Source organism: Amblyomma maculatum, chromosome 4 (genome assembly GCF_055883805.1).
Source record: "Amblyomma maculatum isolate TAMU_Amacu chromosome 4, ASM5588380v1, whole genome shotgun sequence".
Lineage (NCBI taxonomy): Eukaryota > Metazoa > Arthropoda > Arachnida > Ixodida > Ixodidae > Amblyomma > Amblyomma maculatum.
The window spans coordinates 176940496-176963824 of record NC_139347.1 but is presented as its reverse complement, the minus strand read 5'-3'; the positions used below and the strand labels follow the sequence as shown (position 1 = coordinate 176963824).

Sequence of the window (23329 nt, the reverse complement as noted above, 5' to 3'; positions counted from 1 at the left end):
CGCGCGTTGGAGCCTTCGATTACAAGAATTCGACATGGCAGTTATTTACAAATCTGGGAAAAAGCACGCGGATGCTGACTGCCTTTCGCGAGCGCCGGTCGAACCTTTCACTATGACCGATGAAGACACTGCATTTTTAGGTGTCATAGATGACGCAACGCTTTCCCAACAGCAGCGAAAAGACCAGGAATTGCTCCCTCTTATTGATTTCTTGGAAAAACGAACTACCGTTGTGCCTAAGATTTTCACCCGAGTAATCTCTTCATTCTTTATTCGCAACAACGTGCTTTACAAGAAGAACTTCCGCCCTGGGGGAAACAGTCATCTACTCGTCGTCCCATCTGTTCTCCGCAGTGAAGTTCTGCAAGCGTGTCACGACGAGCCAACCGCCGGTCACCTAGGCTACACCCGCACGTTGGCTAGAGTCCAGCACGGATACTACTGGCCAAAACTGCCTGCGACAGTGAAACACTATGTACGTACGTGCATAGACTGCCAGCGCCGTAAGTCACCCCCTGTAAAACCAGCTGGCCTACTCCATCCTCTTCAAGTGCCAACAACACCTTTTAAGCAAATCGGCATGGACCTCCTGGGACCATTTCCGACGTCGACAGCCGGAAATAAATGGATAATTGTCGCCACCGATTATCTAACCCGCTACGCGGAGACCAAGGCTCTGCCAAGGGGTACCGCCGCCGAAGCAGCTCGGTTCTTCGTGGAGAACATTGTCCTGAGGCATGGCGCTCCGGCGCTCATTATAACTGACCGAGGAACTGCATTTACGGCCGAACTTTTGGAGACCGTTCTCCGCCTCAGTGGTACCAGTCACCGTAAAACTACAGCCTATCACCCCCAAACCAATGGGTTGACGGAACGCCTCAATAAAACCATTGCAGACATGCTTTGCATGTACGTTGACGTGAACCACAAGAATTGGGACGAAATTCTTCCCTACGTCACGTTCGCCTACAATACGGCACGCCAAGACACCACTCGTATGACACCATTCAGCCTCCTTCACGGGCGACCAGTAACAACTATGCTGGATGCAATGTTGCTCCCGAATGCCGACACCGACGATCTCGATCAGGACGCCGAGGAAATCGCTCAGCGTGCAGAGGAAGCCCGCCAACTAGCGCGTGTGCGGATCAAGAATCAGCAAGAGCATGATGCACGACGCTACAATCATAGACGCCGACATGTCATGTACGAACCTGGCGACAAAGTGTGGGTCTGGACGCCTATTCGCCGCCGTGGACTCTCCGAAAAACTATTGCGGCGATATTTCGGGCCATATGTTGTTCAGCGACGTTTAACCGACGTCACTTATGAGGTGGTGCCAGACGGGGTGTCGACCTCGAAGCGACGCCAGCAACAAGCCGACGTCGTCCACGTTGTACGCTTGAAGCCGTACAACTCGGACAGACCTTGACCCCCTACTCCCTTTTATGCTCATCGGGACGATGCTTCCTGAGGAGGGGGGCAAATGCCGCATAGAAGACGACGCCAAAGATGATGACTGGGCCCCACAAGCGCGAGCCTGGAAGAGAAGGAAGTTGGAGCGCAAGACTCGTCCAGGTTGATTTATTAAACCCGTCCTATCTTTGGGTCCTCCTTGGCGTTCAATCGAGACGTGACAATATTATTCGGTGGTGGCTGTAGTTGTCTGTTTATTCTATAATTCTCAACTATTTCAAAATATATCTGTGCGTATTCATCCAGGTCCTGGTAATCTAGTGGTTCTACAGTTACATGAATCGCCTGGTGGCACCATCAGCTGTTTTGACAGTATATTGTTCTCCTCTTGTCGCATAGAAGCCGCATTGAACGAATCAACGTTCAATGGCATTCTATAATTCGTTTATCGGAAAGGAAAGGCGCAGTGTCACTTGCCGTACCCCGCTATCATCCTCACGTTAGACAAGGGGAATTATGAAGAGCTTTTCAGGATGCTGGGTGTGGCCCAATGTTAAATCTCTATTCGAGGGGATACAAATAATGTAGGTTTGATTCCCGGTGGAGACAAGGCTTATTAATTTACTTTTAACTCTTCAACACCTGTCACCCTCTGCTTACCGCGTCTGCCGACAGCTCCTGCTGACAACGATGAGAGCTACGGGTTTTCGCCTTAAAAGAACCACACAAAAGGTTTGCAGTTGGACATTGCGCAGTTTTGTTGTGGAAGCAACACTATGCTAGTTGATGAGCCATTTCGCGGAGCCCCCAATGGGCCAAGCTGCGCATTGCGAGGAGCGAGTGACGTCACACGGAGCACAGCTGAAGAGCCGCATCCGACTCCTCTGCTGCGCGGTTGACTCAGTAGTAATAAGTAATAATATTAGTAGTAGTAGTGTAATATAGCAGTAGTAGTATTATATAGTATAGTATAATAGTAGTATATTAGTAGTATTATAGTAGTAGTAGTGTATAGTAGTTTAGTAGTAGGATAGTAGTATAGTAGTAGTTGTAGTATAGCAGTATAGTAGTATTATAGTATAGTGTGGTGCTTGTAGCAGTAGTAGTAGTAGTAGTAGCAGGAGGAGGAGGAGTGACGTCACACGGTGCACAGATGTTGCACCGGGGCCACCGGTGACTCCACCTTGGCGCGGTGACTCAGAGGTGCCGCCGCCGCCGCAGATTTGGATGGCCATTGGCCACACCACAGAGAATGTTCGTTCAACATCGGCCATAATAAAGATCATCTTTGACGGCAAGTCTGTTCACAGAAGCGAGGAGACAGCGATTTGAGGCGGCTTTAGTAAACCTTTAGTAGCCAATCAATTTCAGAAATGTGTTTTTGTGGAATAAATAAATATACAGGAAGGGAAAGGCGCAGTATATCTCTCACTTGTTTCTGTGGGCACCTGACCGCACCACAAGAGAAGGGAGGAATGTGGGTGAAAAAGTGGAGAGAAAGAGAAGCCGTAGTGGAGGGCTACGGATTAATTTCGACCGCCAGGCGATATTTGTGCACTCATGTCGCACAGCACACTGGCGCCTCTTCGTTTCGCCTCCATCGAAGCGCAGCCGCCGGTGGTTGGGTCCGAGCCCGGAAGCTCGGGTAGTAGGGCATCTTAACGACTGCGCCACCGCGGTGGATCCGTAACGTTATGCATTCATTTGTCACTGCATTATGATCAATATAATGAAGAAAAACGTTATGCAACTGTCTCTTTATCAGCAATGTGTACTTACTACTAATATGTTTTCCATTTTCTTTCAGTCTTTACCCTATCATACCTGGCATAATTATTAAATTAAGGAACGACGTGATATTATCCGGCTACCAAATACCGGCCAACGTAAGTTCACATATATTTTTATTTGCAATACTTTCCTGTAAAATGTTACTAAACCATCACCTGCACAGCCACAGTGATTTAATCATTATGCAAGGGAAGCATTGTTGTTGTAGGACTATGAATTTATTTACAGGGAGACAGCTTATGTCTGCCTAAATGTAGTGGCGACACTCTAAGTCCCCAGGGGGATGTCGAAATAGGAAGGTGGGGAGAGGAGAGGGTGGGCAAACGTCCGCAAGAGTCCGAAGCACAAAAGCACAGCTACGAAGATCACGGACATAGAGGGCTATTGAGGGTGTCCGCGGATCGCACGACACAAATGCAGTAACGTCCGGTAAGCCCAAGCCAAGTGCAGGGTCAGCTTTGAATGCGAGCACCGTTTTACGCGACGAACGCCCCAGCTCCGGGAGGAGCCAGAATAGTTTGGAAGGTCCAAGAATGAACGCGGGTACGACACCCTGGTTGGGTGGCGTTAGGACTGCAGGGGACCGTAGTAGACTGTCGCTTCGTTGAAACCGGGCGGCAGCAGGAGGTGACTGTGGAGAAACCGCTGCCTTGTCAGAGGCACGGCGGATGGCGCAGAGGAGACCGTCCGGGGACGGCGCACCGAGGTTCGTGAGCAGGGAGCCCGCGAGAAGCGGTCTCTTCGGAGAATCCGGGAGGCAGCAGGAGGGACCGCTGAGATACCTCTGAGTTGGCAAAGGGGTGGCGGGTGTCGCTGGAGGAGCGACCAGAAAGGCTGCGCTTCGAGGCTCGTGAGCACAACGGTCACGTGGGCTGCTGGCGAAGCAGTGGGGAGGACCGAAGGAGGAGCGGCAGCAGACGCGGGTGCGTCAATGCCCACGAACGGAAACTGGCAGAGGCCAGGAGGACTGAGCCCACGAAGGAGCTGCAGTGGGCCGCCGCAGTAGCCACGAGTCCGGTCCTACCCGGGGGCACACCACAAACGTGGAGGCAAAGAGGGGTGTGCCGCAGAAAAAACCAGGCCTCCGGTACAACACTGGATCAACGCCTCGAAAGTGGTGGCGGCAAGGGCGTGCTGTGAGGGTCCGGAAATCATCTCATCCATTGGAGCACTGGGGCAAGACTCGCACGCTAAAGCGACAAGGGGCGTGAAGGACGTCACAGGAGCGGCCACCGCAGTGACAGGAGTGCTGGCAGAAGCCAGCGAGCTGGGGCCAGGATGGCCCGGAGACTGCACCACAGAAGACTGGAGCGCGACAGGACCGTGACTCCTAAGGGGGCGAGCAGGACGCGCAAACGCAAGAGGGAGGATGCAGGCCAACGAGTGCGGGGCGAGAGGGGGAGCGCACGTGCTCGCCGGAGTGAGTGAGTGAGTGAGTGGGTGAATGAGTCAGTGAACTTTATTAACTGCTCGGGGATCTTTTTCTTTGCCTCTTCAGCCAAGGGTGACGAGCGGTTGGCGCCCGCAGTCCAGGTCACCACTGGCTTTCGTCAGTTTGCGAGCTCTTGTGACCAGGTAGAGCTGAGCCTCCGGGTCAGGGCTGGCCAGCAAAGCCTCCCACTGTCTTTCATTTGGGTTGATTGGTTGGTTGGTTCATAGTTTTCAATTTTTTGTAGTTGATGTGAGCTGCATTTCCATGTTATGTGGTACAGGGTAGGGGTCCTTCCGTACCACGGGCAGCCGTCTCTGAATGTCGTGGGATGCATCATGTCTAATATCTGCAAATTAATGAAGGTGCCCGTCTGTAGCCGCCTCAGATCTATGGCCTCCTCGTTGCTGAGCTTTTTATGCTGCTCCGGATATACTTTCCGCAAGCCTCTGTAGTGTTGTAGTATTGTTGTGTAGTCAGGGTCAAGCAGAATCAGGTCCTCTGGAGCGAGACTGTTGGGCACACGGTAGCTTGTATGTGCTTGGGTTACCCTGTCTGCGTAAAAATGCCCGTGATCCCTGCATGCCCCGGAATCCACACTAGTGTTCGAGTGTATTGTTTTGTTGGCTCGCTTGTGGAAGTAAGGATTTCGTGCGCTACCTGAGATAATTTACCCCGTTGAAAATTTCTGCACGCGGATTGAGAGTCCGACAGTATCGTCAGACTCTCTCCCGTTTCTCTTCCTTGCCTAATGGCCAGTGCGATAGCCACTTCCTCTGCCTCCGTGACCGTACAGTTTTGGATCAAGGCGCTAACTACTTCCCGGTCTTTGCAGTCTGTGACCGTGGCTATCGCCCTCTTTGCGTTGGTTTCGTATAAGGCTGCGTCGGTGCACCTTGACGTGTCTTGTAGGCCATTGTTTTATCATAATACTCTGCCATTGCTTGCCTCCTTCCCGGGTGTAGGCGGGGGTCCATGTTTCTTGATATGGGCCGAACTCGGTACCAATTTCTGACTTCCCGCGATACCTCTGTTGTCTTGTTAAAAGCCTGTAGGTGTGTGCTATATCCCAGTCTTTCCAACTCCCGTCTTCCCGTCCTCGTTTGTAAAAGTCTGTTTAGCTGTGACTTGATTTGGGCTTCTGCTAATTCTTGTATTGTATAGTGTAGGCGCACAGCTGCTAGCTTGTGGTTTGGTGTGTTCTTGGGGAGCTTGACTGCGGTCTTGATCGCCATTTTGATGATGGCGTCCGCTCTGTCTTCCTCTCCTTTGGTCATATTGAAGTAGGGTAGAGCCACGGCCGCTCGTTGCGGCCTGCTGCGTCGCGCCGCCGTCAATGGGCTAGCGCGTCCTTGGGGAGTTTACATTTGCGCCCGCTATTTCTGCTGAGGGCGCCACTGTTCGGGGACACGTCGCTGCCGGGGTCGCCGGCTCTGAGCGCGCGGTTTGCTTCCTTTCTGGGCGCGTTGGCCTCGTGTCTGCGTGGTAAACGCAAACTTTTTTCTGTGCGCGTGTGCAAGCACGTTAGCGTTGACACGGGATGCGTTTGTTTTTTAAGGCGAAAGCCGTTCTAGGCTCATGAAGCGAAAATCTGTGTGCAAAAGCTGTGCCTGTAATCTGTGCGTCGCATCTGTGCACTGGTGTGTCAATCGCAAAAGCGGACGTGCAAGGAGGGAGATTAAGAATAAAAATGATTGTAGGTGATAGGTAATGAGTTTAATAAAAATTATAAATAGACATTGATAGAGGTAATAACTAATAATGATTAATAATGAGTACAATGATTTGTAATGACGAGTATATCAAACTACGACATGTAATGACCGGAATTGATTAGAAATTAGTAAAAGTGCTTAGCGGTGTGTGGTAATGACTATTATCGCTAGGCATGACTCATCATTACTGTTAATGACCACGAAATGACCAATATGTGAAACGACATCTAATGACCACTGCTGATTCTAAATGAGTGACCTGCTTAGTTATGAGTGATAAGGGCTACAATGACTACGCAGGCAGACTCATCATGACTGGGAAACGACCAATATATAAAACGACGACTTGAAATGATGAACTGTGGCAAACGATGAGAGGTAAACGATAGGAGAAGGGTAGGCTTTCGCCGTCCTCCGCTTAAGAGACATCTAAGAGACCCTCTAATTTAATCTGCTGAGCTGACTTCAGGCAAGGAGCAGCGAGGAATGCAAATGCACTCCCTTCCTCTAAAATGAAAGTGGCGCTGAGGTTAAAAAGTCCAGATGCTGAAGCATAATGCCCTATCAGCTGCCATTGAAGTTTGCTACAAGGGCTAGCAGATTGTACTTGTTGGTGATTAATTATAGGTTAGCCGTGCAAACAACGTGACGGGAACACAGGAGAAGATAACACAACCGCGCTAGTTGTGTCGTCCTCTTTTCCTGTGTTCCCGTAATGTTGTTTAACCTATTTAATTACCATGGAGCTGGCCACTGAACTACGATTTTTAACGATGTGTTGTGAAGCAGATGAACACGATGAGGTAGCACCAGATGTTCTTTTCGCAGGTTACGTTGCGAGGATATATCTGAAAAAACTATGAAGGGTTCTTTTATATAAACGTGCAATTTGTTCTAAATTTTGCCACGCTAGTTTGAGTGACCTTGCAAGTAGAGGAGCCTGCGCATACAACATTTGTTTATACTCTTGAGACTGTTTGAGTCGATGCGATAAACTGAAAAGCCACGTTCCACAGAAAATCCGGCACCCGCTCTGTCGGCGGAAAGTCGGAAAAGAACCTCTGTTAATAGGCACGTTCGTTGGTGATATGGCCAGACACCTTTGGCGCAATAAGAACACATGGCATGTTCAATGTGGCAGGAGCTTCCAAACCAGAGAGAGTCAATAACATGTAAGGGTGAAATGGGAATTATTGAAAGCGGGACCCTTAGATCCCAAGTCAGGCACACTATACTCCTATAAGGGAACGTTCGTACGGCTTCGGTAAAGAGGGGATTTATATAGCTATGTGTAGGGTGCTTATATAGCTATGTGTAGGGTGCTATTTCATATTGGCTTAAGGCTGCATTCTAATGATATGCGACAGAGGCAGCAATTACGGGGTACGGTGAATAAGCAGGTAGCAAAGTGCGGTCGCTGTAACGAGGCTCCTCAAGGAGGTTTAAGAACCCCACGTTTTGTGTATCACTACCAGGTTGTCGCTTATTTTATGCAATATTTGGTAATGGTTTTGAGGCGACATGTCACTCGTGGAAGAGCCTGTTGCAAGAAATATGAGTCAATTGGACCAGTTACAGGTTAATGAAAACCAAGGACAATGGAGGCTTGATGTACCCCGCAAAGGAAGTAATCAGGCATAGTCAGCTTACGAGCACCTTCATTAACAGGATGATGAAGTCTGAAGTGGCCCGGCGAAGTAGCAAGCTGTGTAAACTTTTGATGTCATCATTGTTTTGTCACTGTACAGAGTACCTGCAGCTTATCTATAAAAACAATGATCATGCCCATGCTAAGGCGCTATGCAAGATATCGTTAAGTTGCTGCCCCCACTGATAGCCAGCTGGGCTGGAAATGTCAACTCAACTGTGGAGCGATGTTTATGGCTACGGCATAAACCTCTCTCAAGAAAGGTTTTCTATCTGCGATTGGTAATTTTCTTCCTTTTAAATAAGCGTAGTCGGCTGCTCGCTGAATCTCGGCTGCAGTTGCGCTGACACGTGAACATTCTTGTGATCACAGCTAACAGTTTCAAAACAGGAACACTCGATGTGTGTTCTTCCATTAAAAATTATGAACCTGCAAAATTGTATGGGTTTGGGGGCAGCCAATAAAAATAGTAATGAAAACATTCGGTGCATATACGTAGCACATCGAGACAGACCGGCTCTATCAAGCGCGCTTACTTTGCCCGGTCATGCAAAATGCTGGAAGCCATGACGGATAGCGTTCTGGCACACAGCGTTTAAGGTCTCCAACTGAGTCGAAGATCCTAGGTTATCATTTAGATTTAACCTAGTAAACATCTTCGTATTTCTACTGTAACATTTGTCAGAATGAGATAGAAATGTAGGTTACATGTCGCATTTTCACGGAGGCTGCTCATAGAAGCACAATTTTTTTATTGGATAGCGCTGGCCGCTTAGAACAGGTTGACATCAATTTGTGTATAAAAGCTGTATACAGGAATGAGTAAATGGTATTAAATGACACACGGAATTCGCGATATAGTTAATTATGTGGTTATGCATTAGGCTACCGTGCCAGCTGAACAGCTTCGAATTGTTCACAGCCGGGTCACATTTTCATGCGACAAACAACTGGATCCGACTACAACATCACCATAACGCGAGCTCGCCAGTCGAGTGGCCTTGAACAACCGTCTCTAAATTTTTCGGGGTACACTCCAGTATACATCCTTGCCGAGCAAGCGACTAGTGCTGACATGGTCACACTAGACATTACAGTATATACTTATTCGCGTTGCCAAATTGTGTGAAGCGGAGTTCTTATATCCTTAAAATAAAAGGCTTCTACCACGCCGACGCCTCCCTCAAAGCGCAGCCAGGAGCAGCTCTCCGCGCGCGGCTGGATGGGATGGATGGATGGAATATAGGAGCGTCCCCTTTGAAACGGGGTGGTAGCAGTAGCTATCATGCTCATTTTTCTCCCTATATCTTAATTACTGATTTAGAATGGTTAACTAAACCATCATTCTATTTAATAAATTTTGTTCCTACATTACTAACATTATGTCACTTCTCTGCTTTTAAGCCACCAATCTTCCAGTCGTTTTTTGCTAATTTCCACCGGCGGTTTATTCACCCGGCCATTGTTATTTCTGAACCCCAGAGCTTCAGGAACAGTGATTGCGCCTGCACCAACTTCCGGATGGATACCATTACATTCGAGTATAATATGGGCAATTGTTTCACTGGAGTTTCCACATACAGCACATGCGTCATCTCCCTTGTTAAATTTCTTTTTGTAGCTGCGTGTTCTAAGGCACCCTGATCTAGCTTCAAAAAGTAGGGCGCTGCCTCTTGAGTTATCAAAGAAATCTTCCTTCCTGATCTGCATTTTTCAGTTTCGGTATAATTCCACACTCTGTTTCTTTTCCATCGAATTTATCCAATTTTTACCTTCTGTGTTTTTCACCTGTTGCTAAATGCTCTTTATTTCTCCGTCCTTGTTACTAGCATACTTACTAGTTAGTTTCGTAGTTCTTTTCCTCCATTGTGAGTCAACGTTTTTTAGGTACAGGTATTTAAATACTTTAGCTGCCCATCTGTTACTGTCCAATTTCCTCAGGCGTTCCTCATATAATATTTTACTCTGAGCTTCCCGTACTTCGAAAGATGCCCAGCCCATATCTCCCTGTACCGCCTCATTTGTAGTTTTGCCGTGGGCACCTAGTGCTAATCGTCCAACGGATCTCTGATTTGTTTCTAATGTCGACTGTACCTCTGATTTTAGGCACAAAACTACATTTCCGAAAGTAAGTCCGGGCACCATAATTCCTTTCCAAATACCCCTCAAAACCTCATACCTATTGTATCCCCACAATGCCTTATGCTTCATTACCCCGGCATCCCTTTTCCCTTTGGGCTTAACTGATTGCTCATGCTTTCCAATGTATGCCAATCCTTCGTTTACCCATACCCCCAGATACTTATATTCTGCTACTCTAGGTATTTCAAGGCCGTGTATTTTAAGACCCTGATCAGTTGAGCCGTTGAAAATCATCCGACCCGACTTAACTGCGCTGAAACTGAAGCCTAGAGCGTCCCCTTTGTCTCCGCAATACTTAACTACAGTTTGCAATTCTTCCAGAATCTCAGCTAGCAGCACAATATCGTCTGCATACATCAGACCGGGGAGGCGCTGCTCTACCGCCTTTCCACCTAATCTATATGACAGGTTAAAACCTACGTTGCAGTCTTGTATCCTCCGTTCTAGGTTTATCATATAAAGCATGAACAGCACCGGTGATAGAGGACAGCCTTGTCTTAATCCTTTGCATACTTTGACATCCTCCGTACTTCTTATCCCTTCTCACGTAATTTCTACTTTGTTATCCCGGTATATTTCCTGTAGGAACTCTATTATCTCATAACCGATACCTTCTTCTTTTAATATGTTCCACAGGAGTTCCCTGCTTACGTTGTCGTACGCCCCGTTTATGTCCAGGAAGGCCAAATACAAAGGTCTATTTTCCACTCTGGATATTTCGATACATTGGGTAAGCACGAACAGGCAATCATCTAAGCACCTACCATTTCTAAAGCCGTTCTGAAGTTCTCCCAGTATCTTGTTACTTTCAACCCATGCTTGCACCTTTAATTTCACCGCCTGCATGGCTAACCTGTACATAACAGATGTTATGGTAATCGGCCTGTAGGATTTTATGTGCATCCTGTCTCCTGTCCCTTTATAAATCAAATTCATTTTACTCTGCCGCCAGCTGTCCGGAATTTGCTTATTCGTTATGACTGTTTCCAGAGCTTTTAACAAGGTTTCCTTACTTTTTGGACCGAGTTCATTAATCAGCTTGATCTGAATTCCATCTATTCCTGTAGATGTGTTTTTAGGAATATTTTTTTCTGCTTTTTTCCAGTTTAGATTGGTCAGTTCTAAGCTGCTTTGTATTCTGCTACCTTGTGTTGCTTCCTGATTTGCGGAGATTACCCTATCGTCGCTCTTAAATGACTCGGCTATAACTGATGTAATGTAGTTCACTGCGTTATCTCCCTTTAAACAATTTCCCTCGTTATCTTGAATCCAATCCTGCTTTCTTTGATTCTTCTTCCCTAGCCAGCTTATATGGTTCCAGAATTTTCTTGCTCCGCCTTAAAGGCCTCGTGTATATCAGCCATCCGGCGATCGGTGGACTGTCTTATTTTACTTTGGACGAGGGCCTGCACTTGGAGTTTTTTTTTGTTGATATGATTCCCATTTTTGGTCGATTTCCTCGTGAGATACCTGTGCTTTCTTTGCCATTCGGTGTTCCCTTGAAGCAGCCCGTCGTTGTTCAATAGCTTCCCTGATTTCCTTATTCCACCAGCTCTGTGGCTTCCTCTTTTCATTCCAGCGGTTTGCTACTTTAACCTCCTGAATTTTCCTCCTTATGAGTAGTTCTACCTGTTCATAATCCCAGTCTTCCATGGGGCTTTTCTCTATTGCTTCCTCTATGTCTGCTGCTATCTGCGCTATTTGATCGTCGTTTAATTTTGCGACCCCGAACGGTGGCGCCGCGGCGGGGGCGACTGGATGTAGGCGCCTCCCGCCGGTTTCGGGCGACGTAGCAGGCCGGACCTAGTGCGCTTCCATCAAGCGGCCGTGGTAGAGCATACTCTACTCTGCTAATAACGATGCTCGCCGGAGCGAGCGCCGCCCACACCCGCTCTCGCCGAGCGCTGAGAGGCGAAGACTATTTCTTCTCTTCGACTTCTCTTCGACTTCTATTTGTTTTGTTTTCCCTTGCTGTCAGCATAAGATACGGGGTAGCATATCTTACCCTACAGATGGTATAAGCTCATAAGTCAATACTAATCTAAGTAGGCTGTTTTCTTTGAGTCCCCTGCTTTTGAGAGATGCCCTTCTGTCGAGACCCGTTACCTTACAGCATAGGTTTGTAGCTTGCCTATTAGAAACCCGTTTCTGCCGTCTACCTGGATGATGAGTCAAAGGATGCTAACTGATTAACCTGGGGCACGTTTTGACAATCCACTGTTATTTCTAAGCTTGGCTTTCGTTTTGGTTCGTGTAGAATAGTAGCTCCTATTTTTTCGGTGAATGCTTGAGGTCTATATTTTCGGCGTACTCTGTGACCGTGCTAGCCGCGTGCTCGAGCTCCTCCTGTATTTCTGCGTCCAAGCCTGAGCTCAGCCATATGTTGATATCGTCTTCGTAGAGGCTAAACTTGATACTTGTTATTATTTTGAGCAGGGGCGGGAGGTTAATCATATCTATGTTGCAAAGCAATAGGGAGAGCACCGAACCTTGTGGGGAATCAGCTGAACTACTGAGCCTACGCCAGCGACAAAGGCAACAAATCAAGAGTAGCCGTTCTCGTCAAAAAGAGCGTCGTGGCCACCCAAAATAAAACTACTCCAAAGAGACTGAAGTGGCACTTGTAGAAATGAACACGGGTGGCACTAACGGGCCAGCATTATTATTCTCACCTCATAGGGCGCACCGAAGCAAAAGAAAATATGATTCAGGTCTCTCTTCAAGAACGCTATCAAAATAGCCGGCAGAGCCCCCTAATAATTACAGGCGACTTCAATGCCGCGCACCAAGAATAAGGGTACAGCTAACAAGACCAGAAAGGCAGGCAGCTGTGGTACCCTAGTGAACATCCAACATGGCGCCAAACGGGTTTTAACCAGTCCTGTATTGTCCTAAATAAATTTCATACCGATATGCCCAGCCCTACATGAAGCTTACAGGTTATTACCGGACAGGTCATGCCGGGTATGAATATCAATGTGGGCGGTCCGCTCCGTAATTGAGGTAATACACGGCAGAGCATTTTTAGTATATATCTCGAATAGGACATCCCATTCCTGTATTTAGCTAAGACCGGACAGACCATTTACAGTATGCAACTCGAACAGGACATACCAGTCTGGAATAGATATGAAACCAGGCGGACCAGTACTGTATAGGGGTCATATATAGGGCAGATCGTGTCCGATTTAACTCAAACTGAACAAAGCCGTCATGAACGGAACTTTTACTAGACAGTATTTCCGCTCCTCAACAAAATTCAGGCGGATCGTGAAGCTAAACCAGAACGACCATATCGGAACATGCCTGCGTGTTAAATTAGCATGAAAGCATATATTTTGTATGTTATTATGAAAGCATATTACCACAGTATTATCTTACTGGCGCCGCCTTTTGGCGAGCTTGAGAGACTGGCATACGCTCGTCACCTTCGGTCTCGGTGCTCGCCCGAAAGTCGGTTCCGTGCCTCATCTTGCCGGTGCTTTTGCTTAGTTGTGAGTAAATCTGCTTAACCAGTTCCACTGGCTTCTGGGACATTTTTGGTGGAGGTGATAGGTGCATTTCATGTACGAAGAGCCTCTGGCTGCCCCCTACGCCCATCTACACACCGTGGACACGACATCTGTGCACAAGGCGAGCCGTCGCTTGAGAGGCCTTGCTCCCGAGTGCGGTCCTCTTGCTTCACCACCGCGAACCACAATGACTACAGTGGCAATACAGACCATTCAGCTTCCCGTGAGTGCCCAGCCGCTGATCTGCCATACTCCACGTATGCCACGCCACTCCATGGCCACAAGTTTGAAGACGTTGAGGACTGGTTGACCAGCTACGACAGGGTCGCTGCGTTTAATGCATTGGACAAGGAGCGGAAATTGCAGAATGTTTATTTCTCACAAGAGGATGCCGACAAGATGTGGATTGAAAACCATGAGGCTACCATTACCACCTGGCAGGATTTCCGGCAGCAGCTGCTCGGAACATTTGGCAACGAAGCAAGTAAAGAGATAGCCGAACTCGCTCTACAGTCCCGAGCATAGCGGCCCAATGAAAGCATCGCCATGTTTATAGAAGAAATGACTCGCCTTTTCAACCGCGCGGATCCGTCTATGTTGGAGGTAAAGAAGGTGCGCCACCTTATGCAAGGCGTCAAGGAGCAGCTGTTCGTTGGCCTCGCACGCGACCTTCCATGTACTGTGGCTGATTTTACGAAAGAAGCAACAAGCATCGAGCGTGCTTTGAATCAGCGATTTGTACAATTTGATTGCTCTGCGAACATTGTTGCCGTAGACTTCCGCTTGTCAATGGCCGGAAATGACAGTGAAGCCTTCGCGAATTTATCCGAAGCATCGTGCGCGAAGGCTGCAAAAGCTGCCCTCTCTCGGGCAACATCCACGTGTTGGTGGCATCTCGGATATTGCGCGCGAGGAGCTCCGCCAATCAGTGCCATTAGTACCATCACACCAGCCGCCTGCGTCACACATCATGACGTACAGCGACGTGTTGCGTACCCCTGCGCCTGAACCATAGGCACCCTTCAACCCTACTCCTCCCGCTCGTCCCCCCCCCCCCCAACATCCAGTTTCGACTGGTGTGCCTGAAGCTCGGCCACCCGTTCGTAAATCACACGCGTGGCCCACGCCGCACAACCTGCCTTTGTGCTTTCACAGCGGCGAAGCCAGTCACGTTCTGTGCCACTGCCCGTACCGTCGGATGGGCTTGCGCGGAGTTTCCCCGGATGCCCCTCGGCCCCGCTATGACGAATGACCTCGGGACATCAACCAATACCTCAGCGACAACGTCCCACTTGCGTCCCTCCAGCGACGTCTGTCCAGGTCAGCATCGCCGAGACAGTTTTCCTCCGGCTGCCGTTTTTCCTTCAGGCATCAAAAGGCATTCTTAGCGCAGAAAGACACACACGCACACGAGATAAAAGGAAGGACACGGGACAGGAGCTACTACGCCTGGTGGTTTGCACTAAAAAGACCTGCAATATATAGCAATGACGCCACATGCACAGATCAACCAATCACGCCCCCTTCACCGAAACCGCTCAAGAAATCGCATTTCTGCCCCCAACAGAGCGACTGAAGTGTCACGAACACACCCCTCCCCCTCTTTCTTATATGAAATGCTTCAAGCTTGTGTATCAGATCCCGTTTACTAGCGGGAAGGTTTACATAGGCCAGACTGGCAAATGTGTTAACGACCGCGCCGCTCAACATTTTCGCTCCTTAAGCTCCGACAAGGGCGCTAGGCTCCCTGAGAACTGTGCTAGATGCAGTGGGTGTGAGCAGCGGCTGAACTAGATGCGGATTCTCGGCACAAGCATTGATAAGAAGGCGCGTGAACTGCTTGAAGCATTTTATATAAGAAAAAGGGGGAGGGGTGTGTTAGTGACACGTCTGTCTCTCTGTTGGGGGCAGAAATGCGATATCTGGAGCGGTTTCGGTGAAGGGGGGCGTGGTTGGTTGATCTACGCATGTGTGGTCATTGCTATATATTGCAGGTCTTTTCAGTGCAATAAACCAGATGTAGTAGCGTCTGTCCCGTATCCTTTCTTTTCTCTCGTGTGCATGTGTGTTTTTCTGCGCTAAGATTGCCGTCGGAAGCTGAAAACCATCTAGCCCGTCAACAAGTTCTTTTAAACCATTTCCTTGAGGCAGTCCGCGCCGGGATAACTGAAGGCGGCGACCATCGGGGGTAGGGCCGCCATCGATGAACACTATGACCAACGTCCTCCGCTCACCGATTCGATCACACATACCGACCTCCGGCCCTTCGCTCCGACCCTTCGCTCCGACCAACAGTCCGACCAGTTTTCGACGATCGCCGAAGCTTTCCTCTGATGCCCCCAATCGATGCACTGCACTGCCAACGAGTCCGACGACCTCTCGACGATCACAGAAGCTTACCTTCGACGCTGCGATTCGACGCGACGAACGACCCGTCAGCTCGACGATCACTGACACGCCGCACTTTGTCGACGGTGAGGTACATTCTGCCGAGATACCAGTCGTCGTTGATAACCACAACACGACTGCCCTTGTAGATACCGGCACTGATTTTTGCGTTATGAGTCATGGTCTTGCTACCATTCTGCGAAATGTCCTGACTCTTTGGCACCGAACCCCAATAACGACAGCCGGAGGGCATGTGGTAACACCGCTCGGAGTATACGCCGCTCGCGTCAAGATTCACCACGTAACTTTCTCGTGTTACTTCATTGTGCTAGCAGAGTGCCCCATGGACCTGATTCTCGGCCTTGATTTTCTTAGAGAAAATGACGCCATCATCGACCTCCGTGACTTCATGGTGACTTTTTCCACTCACCGCGCAATTTCCGATGAGCACACACAGCGCAGCAACGCCTACACAGGCAGGCCAGTTATCCGAGTGTGCAACGACCATGCCACTTTACCTCCATGCACCAGCTTGTTTGTGACAGTGCAGTGCAACAACCCTCCCCGCCTTTCAAGGCCTTGCGGAAATGAACGTGAATGTATTGTTGAGCCTACAAGTCTGCGTCGCTCGGGTGGTCTTTGCCTTGAGAAATAAACAAACTGAACTGATTTTCACGAACTTTCGTGCCGAATACCGCCATTTACTGCAAGGTACAGCTATCGCTTATTTTGACGAAGTAAGTACGCCATCCGCCCATTGCGCCTTTTCGCTGGCCAACGAGAACCCTCTCGAGAGTACTGGACATACTGTTCAAAGTGACGTGAATCCTTCTTTGTCTCTTACCCAGAAACGCCGCCTTCAAGCCATTCTGGATACTTATCGTGACCGCTTTGCCGTTACTTCCAAAGTGAGACAGACGACAGTAGCCAAACAGAATTATAGTTGATCCCACCGAGCGCCCTATCCGCCAACACCCCTACCGAGTATCGGCAAAAGAACAAGAGGCTATTCGGGTGCAGGTTGATGAAATACTCCGCGATGATGTAATCCAGCCGTCCACAAGCCGATGGGCCTCACCGGTTGTGGTGGTCGCTAAAAAAGACGGAACACTCAGATTCTGCGTCGACTATAGGAGGCGTAACAAAATTACGAAAAAGGGCGTCTACCCATTGCCCCGAATAGATGCCTCGTTCGACCGCCTCCGCCACACCCGATACTTTTCATCGCTTGATATACGCAGTGGGTACTGGCAGATCAAAGTCGATGAACGTGATTGAGAGAAGACCGCATTCATTACTCCTGACGGACTGTACGAATTTAAGGTGATTCCCTTCGGTTTGTGTTCCGCTCCCGCAACCTTTCAATGAATGATGGACTCTGTCCTAGCCGGTCTGAAATGGCAGACGTGCCTCGTCTACCTTGACGACCTTGTCATTTTCTCTGCGACCTACGAGGAGCACCTCAGATGATTGACTGCCGTGCTAAATGCCATCCGCGGGGCCGAACTCTCACTAAAACCAGAAAAATGACACTTTGCATTCCAACAGCTCAAGTTTTTGGGTCACGTCGTGAGTGCTGAGGGAATTAGCGCTGATCCAGAGAAAACGACGGCCGTAGCTGCTTTCGCGACCCCCACTGATAAAAGTTCCGTGCTTATGTTTTTGGGCCTCTCTGCATATTACAGGAGATTTGTGCACGACTTCTCCCGAATAGCGGAACCATTGACTCGTCTAGCAAAGGACGACCAGCTTTTCATCTGGGTCGACGAGCAGCAAAGGGCCTTCGTGGAGCTTCGCAAGCGCCTTCAAACAACGTCCGTACTTGGCCACTTCGACTTCGACGAGGAGGCCGACACAGAATTGCATACCCACGCCAGTAGCGTTGGCCTCAGTGCGGTTCTTGTTCAGTGGGAAGAAGGCGTTGAGCAGGTGATTGCTTACGCCAGCCGCACCCTGTCTCGTTCCGAAGTGAATTATTCTACTACCGAAAAGGAGAGCCTTGCTGTTGTGTGGGCGGTAACAAAATTTCGGCCGTATTTGTATGGTCGGCCGTTTAGACTGGTCAGCGACCACCACTCACTCTGTTGGTTAGCGAACCTTCAAGACCCCTCAGGCCGGTTAGCCCGCTGGAGTCTGCGCTTACAGGAGTTCGACGTCACTATTGTGTACAAATCCGGCCAAAAACACAGAGACGCTGACTGCCTATCGCGAGGCCCTATCCCGTGTTCTTCAATTGAAACCGATGACTGTTTTTCTCGGCGCTCTCACGACGCCAGTTCTCGCTCATCAGCAGCGAGACGACACCGAACTGCGGCCCCTCATCGATTACCTCGAATGAACCGCCTCATCGCCGCCTCGCCTTTACACACGTGGCCTGTCTTTCTGCTTGCATTAAGCTGTCTTCTACAACAAAAACTACGCTTCCGCAGACATTCAGTATCTGCTGGTTGTCCCAACGCGGCTCCGTACCGACGTTTTGCAGGCATGCCACGACGAGCTTTCTGCCGGACATCTCGGTTTTTCACGCACCTTGGCACGAGTACGTCAAAAGTACTACTGGCCCAAGCTTTCCGCTATGGTTCAGCGCTATGTTAGGACTTGCCGTGATTGCCAACGTCAGAAGATACCATCTGTCAAGCCGGCCGGCCTGCTGCAGCCTATTGTTCGTCCGCGAGTACCTTTTCACCAAGTCGGTATGACTTGCTCGGGCCATTTCCTACTTGACCATTGGGCAACCGGTACATTATAGCCGCCATAGATTATCTAACCCGCTATTATGAGACGAAAGCTCTTCTCAGCGACACGCCTACTGATATTGCGAACTTTTTCATCTTTAATCTAGTCCTTCGTCACGGTGCCCCTGCGATCGCTTTAACTGACAGAGGCACGGCATTTACTTCAGCTCTAACCCAGGAACAGATACAACTGAGCGTTTGGATACGTTTCGACACTCACTGCGGTGGAACGTATCCAAACGCTTAGTTGTATTTCAGTCGCAAGTGAGATATCAATACCTGTGCAAGTGTATCTAGTTGAAGGTTTCGACTTGCAGCGTTGCGTCGTTTACAACGTCGACATAAACGAAGATCAAACCACCCTTAACGTGAGCTGTACTGCCCAATGCAAAGAGTCATACAGGCCCGATACATAGGAAAGGGGCGTTCCTGCAGGATCACCTTGCAAGGCCCTCCAACACTCCCAGCCTGTCTGTACTACTACGGCTGCTTATTAAGGCCGCGGCCATATAAACCGATTGTGATTTACTGTTACAACTGTTTCCGAGCAGGGTACATGCGCAAATCTTGCCCTTTTGATACTGCTGATGAAGGTGCGTCTGAAGGAAAAGTTACGTACCGATGCGGCCTCTGCAAATCGGACGACCACGAGATAACATCTCCAAGTTGTCCGACAAAGCAAAAGGCAACGCAGAAGGCTCGCATTCGGAACGCTAAGCATTGGCCAATGGAAGATATGACACCAGTGCAGACATCCAGTCGCTTTGCAGCTCTCCAGTGGGATGATGACGAGTGGCCAGAGCTTCCGGAGCCCGATTCGAATGCACCTCCAGCCAAGACAAAGTCTAACGATACGGTGCTCAAAAAACGCCGCCGACAACAGCCAATACAGCAGTGTACTGATCTACCAGACGACGATATGGCTGTAGTGGATGAGTAAATGAATCGTCTCTTAGCAGAGGTCTCTAAGCTCGAACAACACCGCGAAATACTTGCTCGACGTCGGCGAGCTGCAGAAGTAACTGCCAAATCTAGCAATTGCCCAGCACCGTTGCCTTCATCCCGCGCAACAGGGGAAATTTGCTGCCTCTTCCCAAGTAACATAACGACCAATGATAATTCTGCGACATCGCTGCTCCGGTATATGGTCAACCAGTTGTCCAACCGGACATCTGTGATACTGCAGCGCTAGACTAGCTCACGAAAATGGCAAATTTCGGTCGTCCTGGTGTACTACAATGGAACTGTAGAGGCATTTCCACGGAGCTGGCCTAGCTCAAGACCCGACTGCGATTTAACAAGCTTCGGGTGCGGGCTATGTTACTTCAGAAAACGAACGCCTTGCCATCAATTCCGGACTTCAGCGGCTACGTGTCTCCTTCAAATACCGACCGTCGCGTGCAGACTGCTTCTCCCCGGGAAAGGCGACGGTATATGTTGAAACGCGTATTCCTCCATGTGCGCCTTTCTCTCGAAAACTGGTCCACATCATACCAAGAGGTAGTAGCAGCTGCTGCGAAATATCTGAAACTAACCGTTGTACTTATTTCATATTACGTTCGACCAGCTGGAGGGGCCTCTTCCCGTATTAATCTTGGCTGGTTATTAAGTGTTCGTCGGCAATACCTTAGGTGTCCAATTTATGGTCGGAGGCGACTTTAACGCCCCTTACCCGGATTGGGTGTATCCTTCTGCAAGCCCTCGTGGTAGGCTTGTGCGGGACACCTTCACTGATGCCCTGTTTGTTCTGCTTAATCAACCTGGGACAGCAACATGGCCTGTGCGTCACATACGTAGTGCTGCCAATGCTCCATACCTAACGTGGTGGATGGACGCGGGAACTCACTCATGGCACATGGAGCCAGACTGCTGGGGAAGTGATCACCAGCCTATCATCATCATCGGTCTCCATCCCTTCCGTCTCCGCCCTTTAAGCCGGAAATGTTCTGTAATCAACTTGGACAGCTTTCGCTCATGTCTCGACAGTATGGCTTCAGATTCGCCGTCACTCTTTGTTGACCGCATATAAAGAGCAATAAACAGCGCTACGACTACTACCTGGATTGGTGTAGGTCGACCGGCACCAGATCTCGGTCTGCTTAACTTGTGGGCAGCCCGCCGTCAAGCTGAGCTGGCTGCTACGCGAGGCCCTACTTCGGGGCAGGCATGTACACGACTGCATTATCTTACTGCGAAGGCTCAGATATAGGAACGCGATCTCTCGCGACGCCAGTGGCATGCATGGTGTGAACAATGTTCTGATAAATCATCGAATGCCTCACTCTGGCTAACGTTTCGGGCAATGGAACATGGTCTTCGTTCTACTGACGCCGCAGCAACAGCATGCTTTGCGGCTAATCTGTCGCCGGGCGATTTCGCCAAAGAAGCTGCTCGAACATTTTGTCCAAAATACGATATACAGCCTTCAGCTGGAAATCCTAATTTGGCAGGTATCCCTGGAGACGCATGGAAACTACCATCTGCTGCCGACGCAGATGGAATTGCGAGCCCCTTTTCGGTGTCTGACCTGCTGGCTGCAATTGACGATGCGAAACTGAAAACAGCGCCCGGCCTGGACAAAATTCAGTGTGAGGTTTACAAGAACCTCGGTACTGCTGCACTTCCTCAGCTACTAGACTAGACACCATAAACAAAGCGTGGCTTGATGGTGTCGTACTCGAGAGCTGGAAAACCGCTGTCGTGATCCCTACTCCCAAAACTGGGAAGCCTCCAACAGACCTCGCCAACTTACGACCAATCTGCTTAACATCAACGCTTTGCAAGCTTGCAGATAAAATGCTAACCACACGGCTTTCTTGGTGGCTTGAGCAGAACGGTTTTTATCACCCTGCTCAAATTGGGTTTCGTCCATGCATAGGTACAGAGGACGGGTTGGCTGTCTTGGCATCAGCAGTTCTATCATCTATCCGCAGCCGCAATATACGTACCATATTAACAATGGACGTTGAAAAGGCATATGACAACATCAGTCATGCTGCAATCCTGAATGCCATTGACAGGCTTCATCTCTCTCCGAGAATACGCACTTTTATCGCATCCTTTTTGGACGGGAGAAAATTTGCAATTCGCCTCAGTGGTTAAACAGTTGTTTCATTCGTTTCACTGTGTGGCGTGCCCCAGGGATCAGTACTGTCTCCGACGTTGTTCAATATTACTTTCATCCCATTGGCGTCGCGCTTACATGATATCCCTGAAATCAAGTTTTTGCAACACGGAGATGATATCACGGTATGGAGCACTCACCATGATCTTCTCACTCAAGAGGCCACTCTTCAGTCACCATTAGATGTAACCTTTGATTAAGCATCCTCCATTGGCCTGCAACTTTCTGTGTGTAAAACGTCATGCGCGTCAGTCACCAACCGTTGGGGACGCCGTAAACGTACCTCAAATCCAATTCGTTTCTCTCTATCAGGCATCCCAATACAAGAAAGTTCGAGCTTGAACATTTTGGGCTTAACAATTCACCAATCAGGATCAGCGACTGCTTGGCTTTCTCAGGCAAAAAAGCAAGCACTTCAAACTATGAGTTTAATAAGAAGAATTGACCCTAAAACGAGTGGCGATGGCTCGTCTGTAGCACGCCAGTTAGTGAGGGCGGTTCTGTCGCCACGTATTGTTTATCAGGTCCAGTTCCAGCATCTTACAAGAGCACAATGAGATCACCTTGAAGCCGTAAATCGAGAAGCTATGAGGACCATAACATGCCTTCCACGACTCACACCGGTCATAGCCTTCAAGAAGACTGCGCAGCTCAACAAACACCAGCGATGAATGGGTGCAGCAGCGTCGTGATGCTCGCAGACTCAAGGCCACTTTGTCACATTCCATGCAAGCACTAAGGGCGTATGTGACGTCGCACATTATTCTTCAGCCACCTGCGCTAGTTCTCCATGCCTTGAAATTTGTACAGTTAGGAGACAACAAGCCAACTGATATCCGCAGTCCAGCGTCTGCCAACTCTGCATCGTTGCTACGCCAGAAATTTGAAGAGCAAGATACCTGCCCCAAGATTCCATAGTAGTGTACATAGATGGAAGCCTGCAAGGCTGTGAAGCCAAAACGCCAGTCTACTGTCCACGGAGACCTAGCCTGAATCGGACAACTACGTTTCAGCTTTCGGAACCACTTACATCTTTCTGCGCTGAGCTTTTGGCAGTTCAGGAGGCACTCTGCTCCGTGACTTCTATAACCATGCTCCCTATAGCCCACGTTGTCATCCGCCCTGACACACTTCAAGCAGTACGTCTGCTCCGACGTGTCAGCCGCTGCCCTAAAATTTGCCAGGACATCCACCAGCTTGCGGCTCGCATCCCACAATCAATACGCATTGAGTGGGTGCCACGGGATCTGCTGCCTTGCCAAAGTCAAGCTGATTTTGCAACCATCCTCGTGAACCAAGACGCATCAATCCCACAGCTTCTCCAAGTCGACGACGCTACCCTCCTTTTGTCAAGAAAGAAGCACCTCCGGCGCCGCACACGTGCACTTATCCCTCCGTGTGCGATATCCCTTCCCCGCGGTCTCACCCG

At 49.3% G+C, this 23329-nt stretch overlaps 1 protein-coding gene across 1 annotated transcript in view; it reads left to right on the top strand.

Annotated features, from left to right (window-relative positions):
* LOC146193542 (putative cytochrome P450 49a1) overlaps nucleotides 1-23329 on the top strand; it is a 123804-nt gene that overhangs the window by 61586 nt on the left and 38889 nt on the right. The window contains exon 8 of the mRNA XM_084600576.1: nucleotides 3224-3302. Within this exon, the coding sequence (XP_084456702.1) occupies nucleotides 3224-3302 (79 nt within the window). The remainder of the gene's footprint in view (nucleotides 1-3223; nucleotides 3303-23329) is intronic.